This window comes from Talpa europaea (genome assembly GCF_964194135.1).
Source record: "Talpa europaea genome assembly, chromosome: 13".
Taxonomy (NCBI): domain Eukaryota; kingdom Metazoa; phylum Chordata; class Mammalia; order Eulipotyphla; family Talpidae; genus Talpa; species Talpa europaea.
The window spans coordinates 5,307,939-5,324,539 of record NC_140080.1 but is presented as its reverse complement, the minus strand read 5'-3'; the positions used below and the strand labels follow the sequence as shown (position 1 = coordinate 5,324,539).

Sequence of the window (16,601 nt, the reverse complement as noted above, 5' to 3'; positions counted from 1 at the left end):
AATACTATATTTATGAGTCTACTATACCAAAAAAAAAAAAAAAATCCAACAGGATTGATGTTTTATAAGATCTTCCTCTAACTTTTTCTCATAAAGCTAACTGGCTAAGTATGATAGGGCAGGGAATACGCCGTAATGGTTAAATAGATGGGCTGAACGTTTGCTTGACAGTGTTGGCTGAGATATCTTGCAAGCAACAATTGAGTTTGTTTTTTAATATTAATCTCTGTATTTCCTCCCTTCTTCTGTTCCTAAAATTTTTTTTTAAATATACTTTTTAAAACCTGACAACCATTAGGACTAGTCTCAAGGGTTAAGTATAAGAAAGTATACTTATACTAAGTATAAGAAAGTCCTTGTGATAGTATCGTATGGCAAAGCTTTATCTGCCAGCTATATCCACTGAAGTATTTATGGGTTAAATGACATGATACTGGGATTAGTATTAACAAACTTCAGTGTGGGGGAGGGAAGGGGGTCATGGAAGGACTGAGGAAAAATGAAATATATTTAGCAAAATGTTGATAACTGAAGCTTGGTGATGAGTAAATGATGGTTAAGATACTATTTTCTCTCTTTTTTTTAAACACACCTGCATATTACTACTGTAGAAAGTTAAAAAGGGGCACAAAAAGTCTTTTTAAAAGCATGCCAATCAAGGATATCATGGGCTTTATGGCCAAAATTAAAAATTACTTTTTGCTTCACCACTTCAATTACATTAAAATTCCAAAGGAGCCAGAATAGAGTTAGGGACATAATGAGTTAGTTGTACAGAAGACAAAAACTTGAGAGTAAAAGTGATAAAAGAAAATATTAGTATAGTTAATATGCAACAGACAAGAAGATACTAGGTTAAAATGGGCAGATACTAAGTTGGACACAAAGGGTCTTTAAAATGATAAAAATAAGGCTGGGCCTCCCCAGTGGCGCAGCAGGTTTAGCACAGCGCTGTGAAGCTGTCCGCAGCCTCTGCAGCACCGGTTCGATTCCTGGTAGGCCAGGGAGATACCCACACGGCGCGGCAGACCTCTCCTGCCTCGCCCACTGCTCCCCTCAGCAGTGTATTTCGGTCCTTCTGCCAGTTCTGCTCCCTGCTCTGTCTCTGGTGAATTCTCTCACCCTCCTGCGCCTCTGGCCTGTACCCCAGTGCTTGTATAAATAAAACAAATCTTTAAAAAAAAATAAATAAAAATAAGGTTACCAGAAGGGGAGTATGAATAGGGCAGGGGTGAGCAACGGGGAGAGAAGGGTCTAATGGAGGATTACTGGAGTTTTGGTGGTGGGTGGGGGAAAATAAAATGCAATTGTAGGGGTGTAAACCTTTACCCCAAAGACACACAGTGTGATGCCAATCAACATTACCTCAATAAATACAACAAAAACAAAACCAAATTATAAAAAGAGAAAAAAAATGGGTTAACCACCCAGAATTTAACACACATTAGTTGTCCCTTTTCTCACTAGTAATGCTTTAAAATTTTAAAGATAACAGACTAGAAACCAGGACACAAAAGAAACAATTTTTGTGAGTATGTGTAAAATAAGCAGAAATGATGGCGAAGATGAGCAGAACTTAGAGCAAGAATCCACTTTTGTATGTGGAAATGAGATCTAGAATCAGAACTAATTCAGGAACAGGCAGAACCTTATAACTGAAAAGAAGTAGAGTGAAGTCAATATCCATTTACCTTGACATTTATATTGGCTGACCCAGCAGAATGATGATCTCTGTAAGGGCCTAAAACTGTGTTTTGGGGAAAACATGTGCTTTTCCGTTTGAGGGTATTAAAATATTAGTTGGTGAAAGAGTATTTATAACCATTATAAGCATGTAATCAAGTAAAAAAAGGCAATAAACTGTAAATGTTAGTGTTCACCATAAAACATTGCTAACATTTCTTAGTGATATAATTATATTCTTCTAGGAAATAGAGTTACCTTTAGAAAGTTTTCTATTTGTTAAACATAAACTTTCAGCATTAATTTACTTAAAAAAAAATTCAGACTAGGGACAACTTTAAAATTTGGACAAGAATTCCTGTAACAGCCAATTATAAACTACCACTACCACTGTACTCCATTACTAACTGAACACTGAATAGATACCATGTAATCTGAAGAAGCGATGAACTCCACTGTTGAATTCTGAACTTCTGGCCGTTTATGAGGTTCTCCATAAGACCGGGTAAGGGGATTATACATAAATTCTTCAGGAACTAGGAAAGAATGAAGAATTTAGTATAAATTTAGGGACACAATTTGTAATCAAACACATACAGACAAGCCTGGAAATAAACACCTCTATCACCAGTATTTATAAGAAGTTTACAGGAGTTCTCTCAACATCGAATGGCTAAAAAGTGGTATTTTATGGTCCCTTTAAAGAATACATCAGAAAGATTTTTAAAAAGGCCAACCATTTAATTTCTGAAATCAGGGGAGGAAACCATGACACAGCTAACCTCGCTTCTTAGGTTTTTGTTCTATTATATCAGGGGAGGAAACCATGACACAGCTAACCTCGCTTCTTAGGTTTTTGTTCTATTATATCACACGACACAGGAAAAAAAAAAAAAATCAGAGAAAAACAGAAATTTAAAAGTGTTTACAGTTAGAGGAGCTAAGAAATGACTGCCCAAAAGACAGGTATACACACAGGCCTGCACCGTGCGGGCCTACCTGAGCCCGACTGACCACAGTGAAAATGAGACAGTCCCACCCTCAGGACCTTTTCCTGTCCTGTCACTCCCTCATTCTCGACTCTCCCCATGGCCGATCCAGGGGAAGTGTCCTTAGCCTATATTCTCTCCATGAAACATGGCATTAGTTTTTAAAGCAATGAGGAGCTAAGATGACAAAGATGCAAAAAAGTTAAATATTTAACACACTTATTTTGAGAGTCTGAAACTCACCATCATTAACTCTGTAGCACAAATTGCACTTCCACCTCCGTTGATCAATAAAAGAGACAAAAGGGTTGATATATGTCCGACAAGACCGGCACCTCACGATGGTGTTTGATGTTATGACCGGTAATTGCTAGGAGGTAAAAGAAGGTGGTTGTGGCAGAAAAAGGAGCCAGGGAGATAGAACACCCCCATCCCACTGCCAGTATAGTACAGTAACCGTAACTGCGTGTGAAATAGAAGCATTTCCATAAAATCCAGTGATAAGTGGACAAGAGATTTCTTCCCTCTCTTGTCACAGACTAGAAGTTAACAAGCACATAATGCCACACCAAGTATAATAAAAGTCACTGACTAACAAGAAAAGCCTAGTTGGCCAAGAAAATAATGGAACTCAGAGCTCATCCCCGGGAATGCAGAGGTAGCAGTGAGAGAGAAACACAGACCCCGCGTCAATGTCTCTGTCTCTACAGCCACGCCCTGCACCAAGGTCTGGCCCCACACCCCAGATGCCTCTACCAGCCTTTTAAGAACACACCACTCTGACTTAGTGTGGGAAAGGAGCTTTATATTCTATATAAGAAATTTAGAAAACAGTGAAGAGATGAAGAAATCACTTATTCTTCTCTCTGAATTAACCTCAACATTTTAGTATATCTCTTCCTGTTTTTTTCTCCCATCTATACATAAACATTAATACTTCTGTTTTCATCTCATTCATGCCTTTTGTATGAAATTTCTCCATACATATAGTTTTTATTACTCAGTGACTACATATGATTTGCAAAGAAAATTAGTAAGTACACTTAATTGAAAAATACAAAAACAAATTACCCAGAATTCTACATCCTAAAGGAAGCTACTGTTGCTAACTTAGTGTATCTATTTCCAGAAGATATCAAAGATGGAATCTGTATTCAGACAAAAATTCTCACTATTTATATAGGTGAAGTTTGCTTAGGTGATCAAGTATTATTTACTAAATGAATCAATTCAAGGTACTTACTGTATTTTATTTTGTATTCTATTCCTTTGCTCCCTTCTATATATCCTAGTAGGAAAGTAAGCTCCACCAGGAAGCTTACTGACCTTTACATTCTCAGTATCTACAAGAGCATGATAGGTAATCAATAAATACTTTTTGGATGAATGTTAGTAAAGAAATCCAGTATCATTAAGAGTGGCAGAAAACTACAGTAGTAAAAAAGTGAGGGGGGAAAACAACTTATAATGTATAAAAAAATGTACCTGGATAAACTATTTCTAAAAGTTACATTATAAATCCAACACGTTTTCATGAAATACCACAAGCATGTGGTAAAAATCTGTCAAGTGAAGTATTAAAACAAATTAAGACTAAGGAAACTTTAGCAAGTAAGTTTAGGGAAAATCATACAGTTTTCTGCCTGACTAGACAGAACTGTTGGCACTTCATTTATGTTTAATAAAGGATTTGTAAAGTTTACCTTTCACGGCCGTCCAACTTCCGAAACTACCACTCTTTCAAATTTGGTTCATACCTCACCCCTTGTAGAAAACTGCTCCATACCAGAGGGAACCATGTTGTACCTGGTAGAATATGATCCTGCACCATAATTATTGGCTTTGCAACTGTGTTCCATTAGGTAAGACTATCTTGGGCAAGGACAATGACTTTATCTTCTGTGTTCACCAGTACTCATTTTAGGGTCTGTCACAGAGCTGGTGCTCAGAAAGTGCTTACTGAATTGAACTTTGCCAAAATGATGATTTCTAACTTCAAATAAAAGAAGATGAAAAAAGGGCCTCGCTGGTGGTGCAGGGGTTAAGTCTCAGCACTATCATGCTATGACCTCTTTGGCATGAGTTCAATCCCCGGCCAGGGAGCTGATCCACAAGGAACAGCAGACCTCTCCTGTCTCCCCGGCTGCTCCCCTCAGCAGTGTATTTCAGTAGATCTGCCTGTTCTGCTCCACAGTCTGTCGAATCCTTTCAGTCTGGTGAATCCTTTCACCCCCCACACCTCTGGCCTACACCCCAGTTCTTATATGCATTAAGTAAATCAAAATAAATCTTTTAAAAATAAAAGGTAAGCAATAACAAGTACTGGCAAAGAGATGGGAAAAGGAACCCTTATAAACTGGTTTCTCGGAATGTAAACTGGTACAATAGTAGGGGAAATGGTATGGAGGGTCCTCAAAACATTAAAAATAAAAAAAAGATGGAAAATATTCTAAGAAAATATACAATCCAAGAACCCTGACCATTAACATACACATCAGTACCCACAAATATTTTAAAATGTTAAGTTTACCGTTAGGTCTCTGAAAGGATGTAACAACAATCCCAAAGGAAGTTTAGCTTTATTCAGTAAAGCCTGTGTCTGTGGAATATTCGTCAAAGTACATCGAAATGAACTGCAAAAAAAATATAAACAATGCAAACTGTGTTAGCAGAGAAAAATATAATGAAGTAGATAGGAGTTACAGATAATTAAGAACATTTCAAGGCATAAGCGAAAATCACTTGGGTATGCAATATACAACAACTAGGAAGGTCCTGATTAAACAGGCGTCTATGTAACACATGTCAAAAGACCTAAATTAAGGACTCAGCGCTTTCCTGGGGGAATGTGCAGCACATTCAGGGAAACACTGACTCTCCTGGAGGCCATGAATAGGGAGTGAAAAAGATACACTGCTGCATCTTTGCTGCCTGTTCTTCCCATGTTGAAACTTAGTATAAGACACAAAGTTGTCACTTCTTCTGAAGCCACCCTTCCCCCGACTCACAAGCCAAAGGAATGAATTCTCTGTGTTCTGATACGGTTATGATCCATGGCATCAAAGAGCCTGGTTGCTCTGTGTACCTCGTCTGTCTGCTCCACCTGAGATCTGAGGTCACTCGATCTTCACATGATCCTATCCTATCCTTTCACAGACTAAGCCATGACAGGGGCTGTAAGTTACAACTGTAGAAGCAGAGCAATACAGGAACATATGGAGGAAAGAAACTGAAGGACTGGAAAGCAGGAAAAGGGTTTTGAGAAGAGCGGGTGATGTGGTGCTGGCCAGGTAGCTGCCGAGATGAGGCGCAGGCTGCTCACTCCTGCGCAGGCCACCTGGCCCTGCTCCCAGTCTCATTCCAGGGCCCCTCTACTCAAATGCTGACTCCTTGGGAAAACCTATCCTGGCCCCACCCTCACTATTTTATAGCACCTTGTATTCCACAGTTGGACTCTTTGTAGCATGACTTTCCTAATAGGATGTAGGTTCCAGAAGACTGGGAACTTCGTTTTGCTTACCATTTTACAAACAGAGCCTCCAAACAGTGCCAGGCACTTCACTTACTAAGAAGGCATTTAGTGAAAATTTATGGAAAGAATGATTTATGTTAATGTGCAGGCATAGTTATTATTCTTGTTTAATTTCTGTTAATGAGAATTTGAGCTACTGAATAATTTGTACATGGCCTCACAGCTATTTATCAGTAGAACCATGGTCTGTCCAACTGTGAAGCCTGCGCTGCTATTGCTATTTTGGTAAGACAGCTATTTTCACATAGCTGAGCAGAAATGTAGGCACCATCCCCTGCCTATGGGCTCTCTCACACACACATATGCTACGTTCACCTGTTTAGGGGATATCTAACTACAATACAAGGCCGTAATTCACACACTTATCCACCCAAGAGCAGCTCACACTCAGAAGGACAGCAAACTTTTCAACCTATAATCAATGATGACATATTTTTATGGAAATGATCTTGGCATTGCCTTAGGCTCCACAAGGGGCTAGCTGCAGGATGTGGCAGAAGGGAAACCCCCAGAACACCTTCATTTTTTTTCCTGTACTGAACACATATATAAGATTTTGCAGGATTTTTTGAAAAGCTGGAGAACTTGTGTCTCAAGAAAAGGCAAATACTGGCTCTGACTGCACTGATGCTTTTACTCAAGGAAGAAGATAATGTGATTTTATGACTCAGGTCTCACTTTCTGAAGAGAGATTCTAGGAGCAGGGGGATCCAGTACAGCGAAACACCCTACTTTTAGGAGACAGTAGTACTGAAAGCAGGCAAGACCACAGAGTTGTTGGTTTTAGAGGCCTGGTGAGTGAGTAAGAGATATACCCACCCAGGGACACACAGGGCGTGGTGGGCCAAATGCAGGCTGCCAGCTAAACTTCTCCATGAGGGGAACAAATACTCAACAACACAAACCCAAACAACAACAGAAATCCAAACCGACAATCTGTCCAGATAACCAAGTGTGTGATGGTCCTCATACTTTATACTTAGAGTGGAGGATGAAAATTCAGAGACAAACCACTTATCTAAACCCTTTCTTAGGATTATATTAGTGAAGAATGTCTTCTTTTCAAAGACTGGGGGAATAAAATCTTCAAGAGTCTATCTTATTTAAAAAAAACTCATAAATGATTAGTGGTGAAAAGTGAAAAAAAAGCAAAATATATATTATATATATAAAAGATATATAAAAGCATATATGGAGAGAGAGAGTGAGAGAGAAAGAGTGAGTGTTAAGAGTTGGATTTAGGTTCCTGAAATTATGCACTCAAAATGGAAAAAAAAATTCCCTAGCATTAGGTGACAGGGAGTGGGGCTGGATGGAGACAGACGGGGACAGAACAGATGACCAAACTGAATTTTAAATCTAAAACAACCATACAAACTAGAAGAGCAAAGTGCACATTAACAAAGCTTAATTAATACTAATATTTACTTTTACAATTTTTACAAGTCCTATACAATGTTTTCAGCAAAGTATGTTACTTTCTAAAGATTGTAAGATATAAATACCTACTCTGGGCTACAGTTTAACTTTTTGAGGTCTAAATTCAAGTTAGGTACAGGAGCCCAAACAGGAGTCGTGGGTAAAATGTTCCTTTCCTGAGTGAGGTTCACCGGTCTCAGACTTTCTGGTTGTGGGGTACTCTGAAGACTCAGCCCGCCCAGACTGGAGGACAGCTGGTTCACACCAGGATACTGCTGACAGAACAATTCAAACAAAAAAAGAACAATATGACAACATGAATAAACTATTATATATACCATTTAAGGATTTTAATGTACAGGAAAGGCAAGAAGAAAATTTAAATCTGTGATAATAGTAGAATGACATAATAGGGCTCAACTTAAGCACTTTTGTAAGAACCTGAAAGCAAAAATACTGAAAAATTTAAATCTTTTTAGCACAGTTAAATCAACTGTTTAGCTTCTTCTGAATATATTCATATAGAAAAGGTAGAATACATGTTGACATTTTAAAATTTTTCCAATTATCTATTTTCAGAATAATGCGTGTCACATACAATGAATTCTATATTGCTTATGTTTTGTTTCTTTGTTATATTTTGAGTGGTATGAATTCATGGCTTCTTATTAACTCAAAGGGATTTAATTAATTATAGTTATTATTCAATCTAAGTCCCAACGTATCCAATCTCTGGCCAGTGACAGTGTCCCTTCAAGATGGCCCGAATGTCTCTTTGATATGAACATACTAGTCTGTTAGCTTCCATGCTTTCTGGCATAGCATTTTGTACCATTCTTTCTTCAAAACTCAAATTTGTCATGTATCCAAAAAGAATCTTGGTTCCTTCTAAATTTCCAGAGATCATAATCTAGGGAGCTGGGGTACTCATTGCAGTATGCTATCACTACTTCCAGACTTTTACAATAGGTAAAGATAGAAAATAAATATTTTTAGAGGGGGGAAAGTAAGTTCACTTCCTCAAATTTAAGATGATGGCATTATTTAATTTATATTTTTGATTTTACACCTGTACCTTTCATTAAAATGTTTGATTCTTAATAGCAACAACATTACCTATTTGGTGGTTTTTGTTTTTGTTTTTTTTTTTTTTTGGTGGGACCCTCGCCAGCGGACGGGGAACGAACTGGCGCTGCAGAGGCTGCAGGCAGCCTCGCAGCCCAGCGCTCAACTGCTGCGCCATCAGGGGAGGCCCATTACCTATTTGTTTTATCCTACACTATAAAGGGAAAACAACAATACTTTCCATTCTTTTATGGCAAGGGTCAGCAAACTTTTCTAAAGGTCAGACAGTCAATGTTTTAAAGTCTAAAGAGCCCGATGGCCTCTTGCAAGTATTCAATCATACTTCAGTAGTGCATAAGCTGCCATGGAGAATATATGAAAGAGGTTTAGGGCTGTGTTCCAATAAATGTTTGTTTGCAAAAGAAGGCAGCAAGCCAGATTTGGCCAAAGGATCTTCTCTTGTGTCATTAGAGAAAACCGCTCCCTATTTCAAAACTATTATTTCATTGCCCAACATTTCCTCTCTGAACCAGATTCTTCTTTTAAACTTGGTTTTTCCCACATTGAAATGTAGAACCAGGCCCTCTCTGGTGGTGCAAGGGGTTAATAAGTCTTAGCACTATCAAGTTATTGCCAGGCACTGCAGCACAAGTTTGATCCACAACCAGGGAGTTAACCCAAGTGGTGCAGCAGACCTCTCCTGTCTCGCCCACTGCTCCCCTCAGTAGTGTATTTCAGTCAATCCTCCTGTTCTGCTTCCCCACTCTGTCCCTGATAAATGCTCTCACCCTCTGCATCTCTGGTCTATACCCCAGCTCCTATATGTATACATAAATAAAACAAATCTTTAAAAAAAATGTAGAACTAAACTAATAGGAATTTGCCTAAACACAAGGATAAAACAAGAATGACTATAATAATGCAAAGTTATTTCAGTTTTAAAAAAAAAAAAAGACTATAAAAGTGTTTCATCTGGACCAAAAAAGAAAATCTATGAAACAGAAGGTGGGAAATCTGTATCAACCAACAACACTTCTCTATTTCTCTCACTATCCTCCTGCACCTCAGTTCTCAAACTCCAAAAACAATTTTCCTATTCCCCTCTACTTTTCTTTCTTAATTCACCATAAGATACATTTTCAAAGGTTAGCCTACTAATAGCAGTTTTTCATTTTAAGTAGAATGCTTTTGCCATTTAAGTCAATTCCTAATATTTTATTCTCTTCTCAATAAATATGTGTGAATTTGTGGAAGATGTAAAGGCGGGAATAGCTAACCTACTGCTCTGACTCTTAAACTGATACGGTATTTCAGAGGTGAGTCCAAAAAGAACCAGGTCAGCTCTCAGCACAGCAGTAGTTACTGAGCTCAAGTACTGATAAACATTTGTGTGGACGGAGACTTCCACGAGTCTCAGCTAAATGTTAGAGATTTCTTCCAATTACATGTTGGGACCCAAATCCCAAACCACATTAATAAGTCATTTGTGAGGAGAAAGCCAGCTGAGTAATATAAAAATTTTTAAAAACTTAATTTTATTATAAGGAAATAAATGTTAATACCTGTGCATTGGAGACATCCTGAAAAACAGAAGAAGAGTAAAGGAAAGAAAAATCATAGCTATCCTCTTGATTCAGATTTAACCTCTTCAACAGGTTGGTATTCATATTTCATTTTATCTTTTATCACATATGCATATATTAAAAAAATTAGAATCAAATTCTCGGGATGTTTGATCTCAGCTTATCTGTGTTTGTACCTATGATCCTTTTGAAACATCAGGGATTTGTCAGAATTCCACAACTTTAAGAAATGTGATGTATTTGTAGGACTAAATACACACTTGCGCATACTGCTGAAATCCAGAATACACTGGGTTGCTGGGCTGTGGTCCAGAAGTAAGTGGTCCTGCAGCGTTCTGGTAGCCAGGCTGAAGAGTCGGATAACCATACCCAAAAGGTTTCACCATTTTCGAAGGCTGAGAAGTTGTGGCAGCTGGAGCTGGCACTGGGTCGGGTTCAGGCGCGTGATCCGGAGCAGGACTGCTTGCTGATGACGAAAGCATATCTAACAGAGGAAAAAGGAGATGTTCACCCCTGCTAATCAGGGCTCACTCTATAATAAAGATGGCTCCTGGTGTGTCCTAATTTTAGGCATTTCCCTTTTTCTTTTTGACTTTTTCTTAAGAGAAAATTTTAATGTAAACAAAAGGAGGGAACAGAATAATGAACCCAATATGCTGATCACTCAGTTTCAACAATCATCAATATTTTGCTATTCTTGTTTTACGTTCCATCCCATTTTTATTTATAAAGATTATTTGTAAGGCAATCCTGTATTTTACATCCTTTTGCCAATATAGATACTTTGTTCTTAATAACATAAAAAATTATATAAATATAAGATACAGCTATTTTTCCTTTTATTCTCAGCAGAAATGGCGATGAGAAGCAGAAAACTAAGCAGAACAATAAAAAAGGTGTCACCTACTCTTTAACCATCTGTGAAAGGAAGTCCAGGGAGAGTAGTGTATTTCCCAAAATCCCCTAGAAGCATGCATCATCTGTACCATGAAAAGTGTGACAATATCTAGAATAACATCCAGCTTCTAAAACAAAGTCTGGCATGTAATATGTGTCAAATAAAGCTAAATGCTCTTCCCTTACATAAATTTTAACAAAAACTAAAATTTGGTTAAAACCCAAACAAACAGGGCCTCCCCAGTGGCGCAGCAGGTTGAGCCCATCGCTGTGAAGCTGTCTGCAGCCTCTGCAGCGCGGGTTCGATTCCCAGCCAGCCAGGGAGATTCCCACATGGTGCAGCAGACCTGTCCTGTCTGGCCTGCTGCTTCCCTCAGCAGTATATTTCGGTCGTCTGCCTGTTCTGCTCCCTGCTCTGTCTCTGGTGAATCCTCTCACTCTCCCGTGACTCTGGCCTGTACTTCAGCTCTTGTATAAAAATAAATAAATCTTAAAAAAAAAAAAAAAAAAAAGAGTATATTTAAAAAAAAAAAAACCTCAAACAAACAAAAAACTAGAAAATCTAATCAACATGACCAAGGATGTGAAAGACTTAGACAACGCAATCTATAAGATGCTATTAAAGAATTTTATAGATAGCTTAAGAACATGATTATAAGAAGATGGTAAATATTCCTAGCTCATGGATGGGGAGAATCAATCAACATAGGCAAAATGGCTGTACTAATAAATACAATATATAATACAATCCCCATTAAAGAACAACAATATCCTCCAGAGAAATTGAACAAAAAACATTAAAACTTATATGGGACCCATATAAGGCCTCAGAGAGCAAAAACAATTCTGAGAAAATTAAAGAGAAACAGAGACATCAAGCTACCTGCCTTTGAACTGTATCACACAACAACAGTAATTTAAAAATAACATGTAGACACATGAATGGAGTAAAAAGAACTGAAAGTCCAGAGATAAACCCAAGTGTCCATTGATAGAGGACTGGATCAAGAGATGTGGGACAGCCACACAACGAAGTACTATTCTGTCATAAGGAAAGATGGAAAACATTTGAATGAATTATTTGTACTAAAGCAAGTCAAAATGACAAAGACAAATACTAGACATTTAGACAGTGGACAACTGAACAAAGCTAAATACATATCAGACTTTATTTATTTATCAGACACAAATAAATGAAGTGAAGCTTCTGGGATTCAGAGGGCAACAGGAGGGAGAAAGGGTTAAAGGGGTATAAGGGATGGTATGTGTGTGGGGGGAATTAAACTCATGGGGAACTAGAGCTAACCTTCCAAAAAGGATGTAGACAAAGAGAAAACTCAGATTTTGTAAATACCAAAGAATATATAAAGGCACCAGAAACTAAACTAAAAGATGAACCAAAACTAAAACTTCATTAAAACTGCAGAAAATCTAATCAACATTATAAGAATATCAACAACTAAAAGAAATCTTAAAAATTGCAACAAGGGAACTGTTATTAATGTTTTGGTATAATGATAAGACTCCAAAGTTCATGTTCTTAAAAGCATCTGACAATAATATTTATTTTTAAGTTTCTTTTTTTTTTTTTTTAAAGATTTATTTATTTGTTATTTATACAAGCACTGGGTACAGTCAGAAGTGGGGGAGGGTGAGAGAATTCAGCAGAGCCAGAGCAGAGAGAAGAACAGAACAGGCAGAGTAACGAAGTGCACTGCTGAGGGGAGCAGCGGGAGAGGTCTGCGCACCATGTGGAACACTCGCCCGGTGGCCGGGGATCGAAATGGCGCTTCAGAGGCTGCGGGCAGCTTCGCAACCCAGCTTCGCAACCCAGCACTCAACCGCTGCGCCACCGGGGAGGCCCTATTTTTAAGTTTCTTGAGGAATCACAACTATCCACTGACCCTACCAGCTCCAGTTCTGAAGACAGGTTCCCAGGCCTTCACTGTCTCCCTGCTAGCCTCCCAGGCTTCTTAGGACAAGAGCTTCAACCCAGGGTCACATCTTAGCTCTTCTGCTGGGCCCTCCTCAGGGCGACTGGGACACAAGTAGTAAAGTCTCTTACTGTGACAGCATGAGAAATGAGGACACAATGTCAGAGACATGGAGGTCTTCTTCAGGAAAGAGACACTGTTTCATACATTTGTACAGTTCAAATGTGTCTGTCTGTCTGTCTGTCTGTCACACACACACACACACACACACACACACACACACACACACAGAGGGGCATAGAAAATTCTTAACCATAAAAAAACTTAGTAGCTTATTTGGTATTCTTGATAGGAAAAGGGAATTCTAGGACCTCCCCGGTGGTGCAGCAGTTGAGTGCTGGGCTGCGAAGCTGCCTGCAGCCTCTGCAGCGCCTATTCAATCCCAGGCCGCTGGTGAGGGTCCCACAAGGCGCGCAAACCTCTCCTGTTGCGCTCGCTGCTCCCCTCAGCAGTGTATTTCGTCAGTCTGTTCTGCTCCCCGCTCTGGCTCTGGTGAATTCTCTCACCCTCGCGTGCTTCTAACTGTACCCAGTGCTTGTATAAATAAATAAATAAATATTTTTTTAAAAAGGGAATTTTAAACTAAGCTGAGACTAAAGATTTTGACTGATTCATAGGACAGTGGTAGCAAGATAGTGTATTTAGTTAAGTACAGCATTCTGCAACTTCAATTAAGCTTCTTCCTGGATTATTATCAAACAGTTAAGCAGTAAAGAGCAAAATGTCTTACTCTGTTAGTCCTGAAGTATGAGATCATTAGCATAAGAGAGAAAGGGGAGGATATGTGTGGCTATCAGGCTGTTAGTGACAGGAGAAAGGTGAGCAAGGAAAATCACAGCATAAGATATTATAATGAAATGACTGTTAATTTTAAAAGTTAAGCTCATATATATTTTTCTCTTAGTACCATCCACTCCTGATCCTATGTAATGACCAAGTTATTTCAAGATACAGTTAAAGCAATGCCTCTAAAACCTATTGCCAAGGTGGTTTAACCTATTTGCCTGATGGAGGCAGCCAGGAGCCATGGGAGTAGAGAGTCAAAGACTATTTATATTCATAGGCTAGTTGGAAGGAACTCAAGAACTGAGCATGAGAACCTAAATATACAATTTATTTATTTAAGGAATTATTAGCATAAGAAAAGGAGGGGAGGGCCTCCCCGGTGGTGCAGTGGTTGAGTGCTGGGTTGCAAAGCTGCCCGCGGCCCCTGTGGCGCCGGTTCGATCCCTGGCTGTTCCCCGGCCACGGGAGGAGGGTCCCGCAAGGTGCGCAGACCTCTCCTGCCGCCCGCTGCTCCCCTCAGCAGTGTACTTCGGTCCTTCTGCCTGCTCTGCTCCCCGCTCTGGCTCTGGTGAATTCTCTCACCCTCCCGTGCTTCTGACTGTGCCCAGTGCATGTATAAACAAAACAAACAAACAAACAAATAAATAAAATATGCCTCTATTAAAAAAAAAAATTAAAAAAAAAAAAGAAAAGGAGGGGAAAAGTAGAGGGAAAAACGATTCACTACTAAAGGAAGAGGAAAAAGATAAACAGCATGGTAACAAGAAGAAAAAATAAATTTCCTTTGGCCACCCAGAAACAACATTCATTACACAACAATGAATACCATTAAGGCCTAGAAGTATGGGGAAAATGCCCCTTTTTCTGCTTTGTGTTGTTTTAAAACAGGCTTCCTAATTATGTGTGATATATATTTGCCGTTTAAAGACAACTGATGGTCATGACATTTCAAACAGATCCCAGTAGCACAGAACACATTACCTGGGTAGTTGCCTCCCTCCAGGGCGTCATAACTGTTGGGCACTGGAGACGCACTGCTTGTAGTAGAGGAGCTGTCAACACCTAGAGGAAAACACAGCATCTACTAAGTTAAAAAGGAAGTTGCACTGTATAGCAGCCTCGAGCAATTGTGAAAAAGAGGTTATGCTGAACTAGGAAATCCCTAACTCTAGTACAAAAATAAAATGACTAATAATTAAGACATTTTCAAAAACGTTAAGAACAAAGAGGGAAGGAAGCACAATGGACAATGGGGGTGGACCATGGGTAAGAGGGTAGTGGGTGCACTAAGGTGGTAACACCTGATGGGGGTTCCCCAATATTTCCTCAGTTAAAAAAATAAAAGCATACTAAAAGTTAAAAAAATTGGAAAAAATTTAATCAAGCACATGTGAAGGCATCTGAGAAAAGAACAGATATCAAACTACTAGAAATAGTAAACACAAACATAAATTTTAGATTGACAGAAATGTATAGTCACACTCCAGAGACTGCATCTTCCAAATCTGAAGTTATCAAATACATCTTATCAGTATTAGGATATTTTAAAGTAATTAAATTTTAGCGAATGTTATAACACAGCACAGCTATGACTTGGGCTGCTACCTAGCACCTTACTAGCTTTTATGTTTTGGCATGTTCATCTGCACAATGCAGATTAAAAATAGTCCCTGCCACATGTAACAAGGTAATATAAATGAAAGATACTCTAGTAAATGTAAGCGTTCAACTATAAGAATTTTTATTATGTGTATTCATTCAAAATCTGTAAGATTAAGAGGACTGTTCAGTAGCGATTAAGAAATTCAGAGGCAGGTCACACAGCTAGTAGAACATACAATATACTTTGTTCACTCATTCACTCAAAATATTTTATTGAGAACCTACAGTTGCTTTGGGTAGATAATGCTAGAGTGTATAATGATGACTAAAACTGAAATGTACATGGCTCTTCTTGTGCTAGAGTTCGTTGCACTGAAAGATGAAAGTTTCCGGTATACAGTGATGAAAGCACCAATAGTAAAACTGGAGCTTAAACTACAACAGATTCTAAGTTAATTTTCAAATGTCATACAAAAAGAAGAGGTATGCATAATTATCTTTCACTGAATAATTCTGGATAACTAAGAATCAAACATTGTCTCAGAGCACAGGAGCTAAAGCTTTTTGCACAGAGTATTTTCTTATAGTTGCATTAGATTCTGTCATCTACCTGCTATATAACTTTAGGAAAGTGGCAATCATCAATATTCTCTTCTGCAAAATGAGAACAATTTTAGAAATGGCCTATGTATGTATGCATGTTATTCAATGTTCTTGTGAGGCTTAAATGAGACAATGGTTATAAAGCAATTTGAAAGTAGGTGGTAAATAAAAGAAATTACAGGTCAAAGACACTAATATTTACTAAGTGCTTCCTTTGTGATAAACAGAAAACTGATGCATGAATGTCATCACTCTGAAGACTAGGAAGTAATGGCTCTCCATTCGTGTTCCTTATATTGTGAATTTGCAACTATAGAATAAAGCTGACATAAAAGGTCAAAAGTCTTGAAGTAACAGCATAAAATATAAAACATTAAAAGCAAATATCCATCAACAGATGAATGGATAAAAAAAACGTGGCAGACCTCTACGGTAGGAAGCCTTTCAG

At 38.5% G+C, this 16,601-nt stretch overlaps 1 protein-coding gene across 6 annotated transcripts in view; it reads right to left on the bottom strand.

Annotated features, from left to right (window-relative positions):
- The window catches only part of SEC24B (SEC24 homolog B, COPII coat complex component), a gene marked incomplete at both ends in the record, with an annotated part of 78,215 nt that overhangs the window by 18,251 nt on the left and 43,363 nt on the right, over positions 1–16,601 (bottom strand). For 3 of the 6 annotated variants that reach the window (XM_084252176.1, XM_084252180.1, XM_084252178.1), the window contains 6 exons: positions 2,110–2,219; positions 2,916–3,042; positions 5,203–5,305; positions 7,714–7,898; positions 10,532–10,755; positions 14,930–15,010. In XM_084252176.1, the coding sequence (XP_084108302.1) occupies positions 2,110–2,219; positions 2,916–3,042; positions 5,203–5,305; positions 7,714–7,898; positions 10,532–10,755; positions 14,930–15,010 (830 nt within the window). The remainder of the gene's footprint in view (positions 1–2,109; positions 2,220–2,915; positions 3,043–5,202; positions 5,306–7,713; positions 7,899–10,531; positions 10,756–14,929; positions 15,011–16,601) is intronic. The other 3 variants (XM_084252177.1, XM_084252181.1, XM_084252179.1) reach the window with 1 other exon arrangement.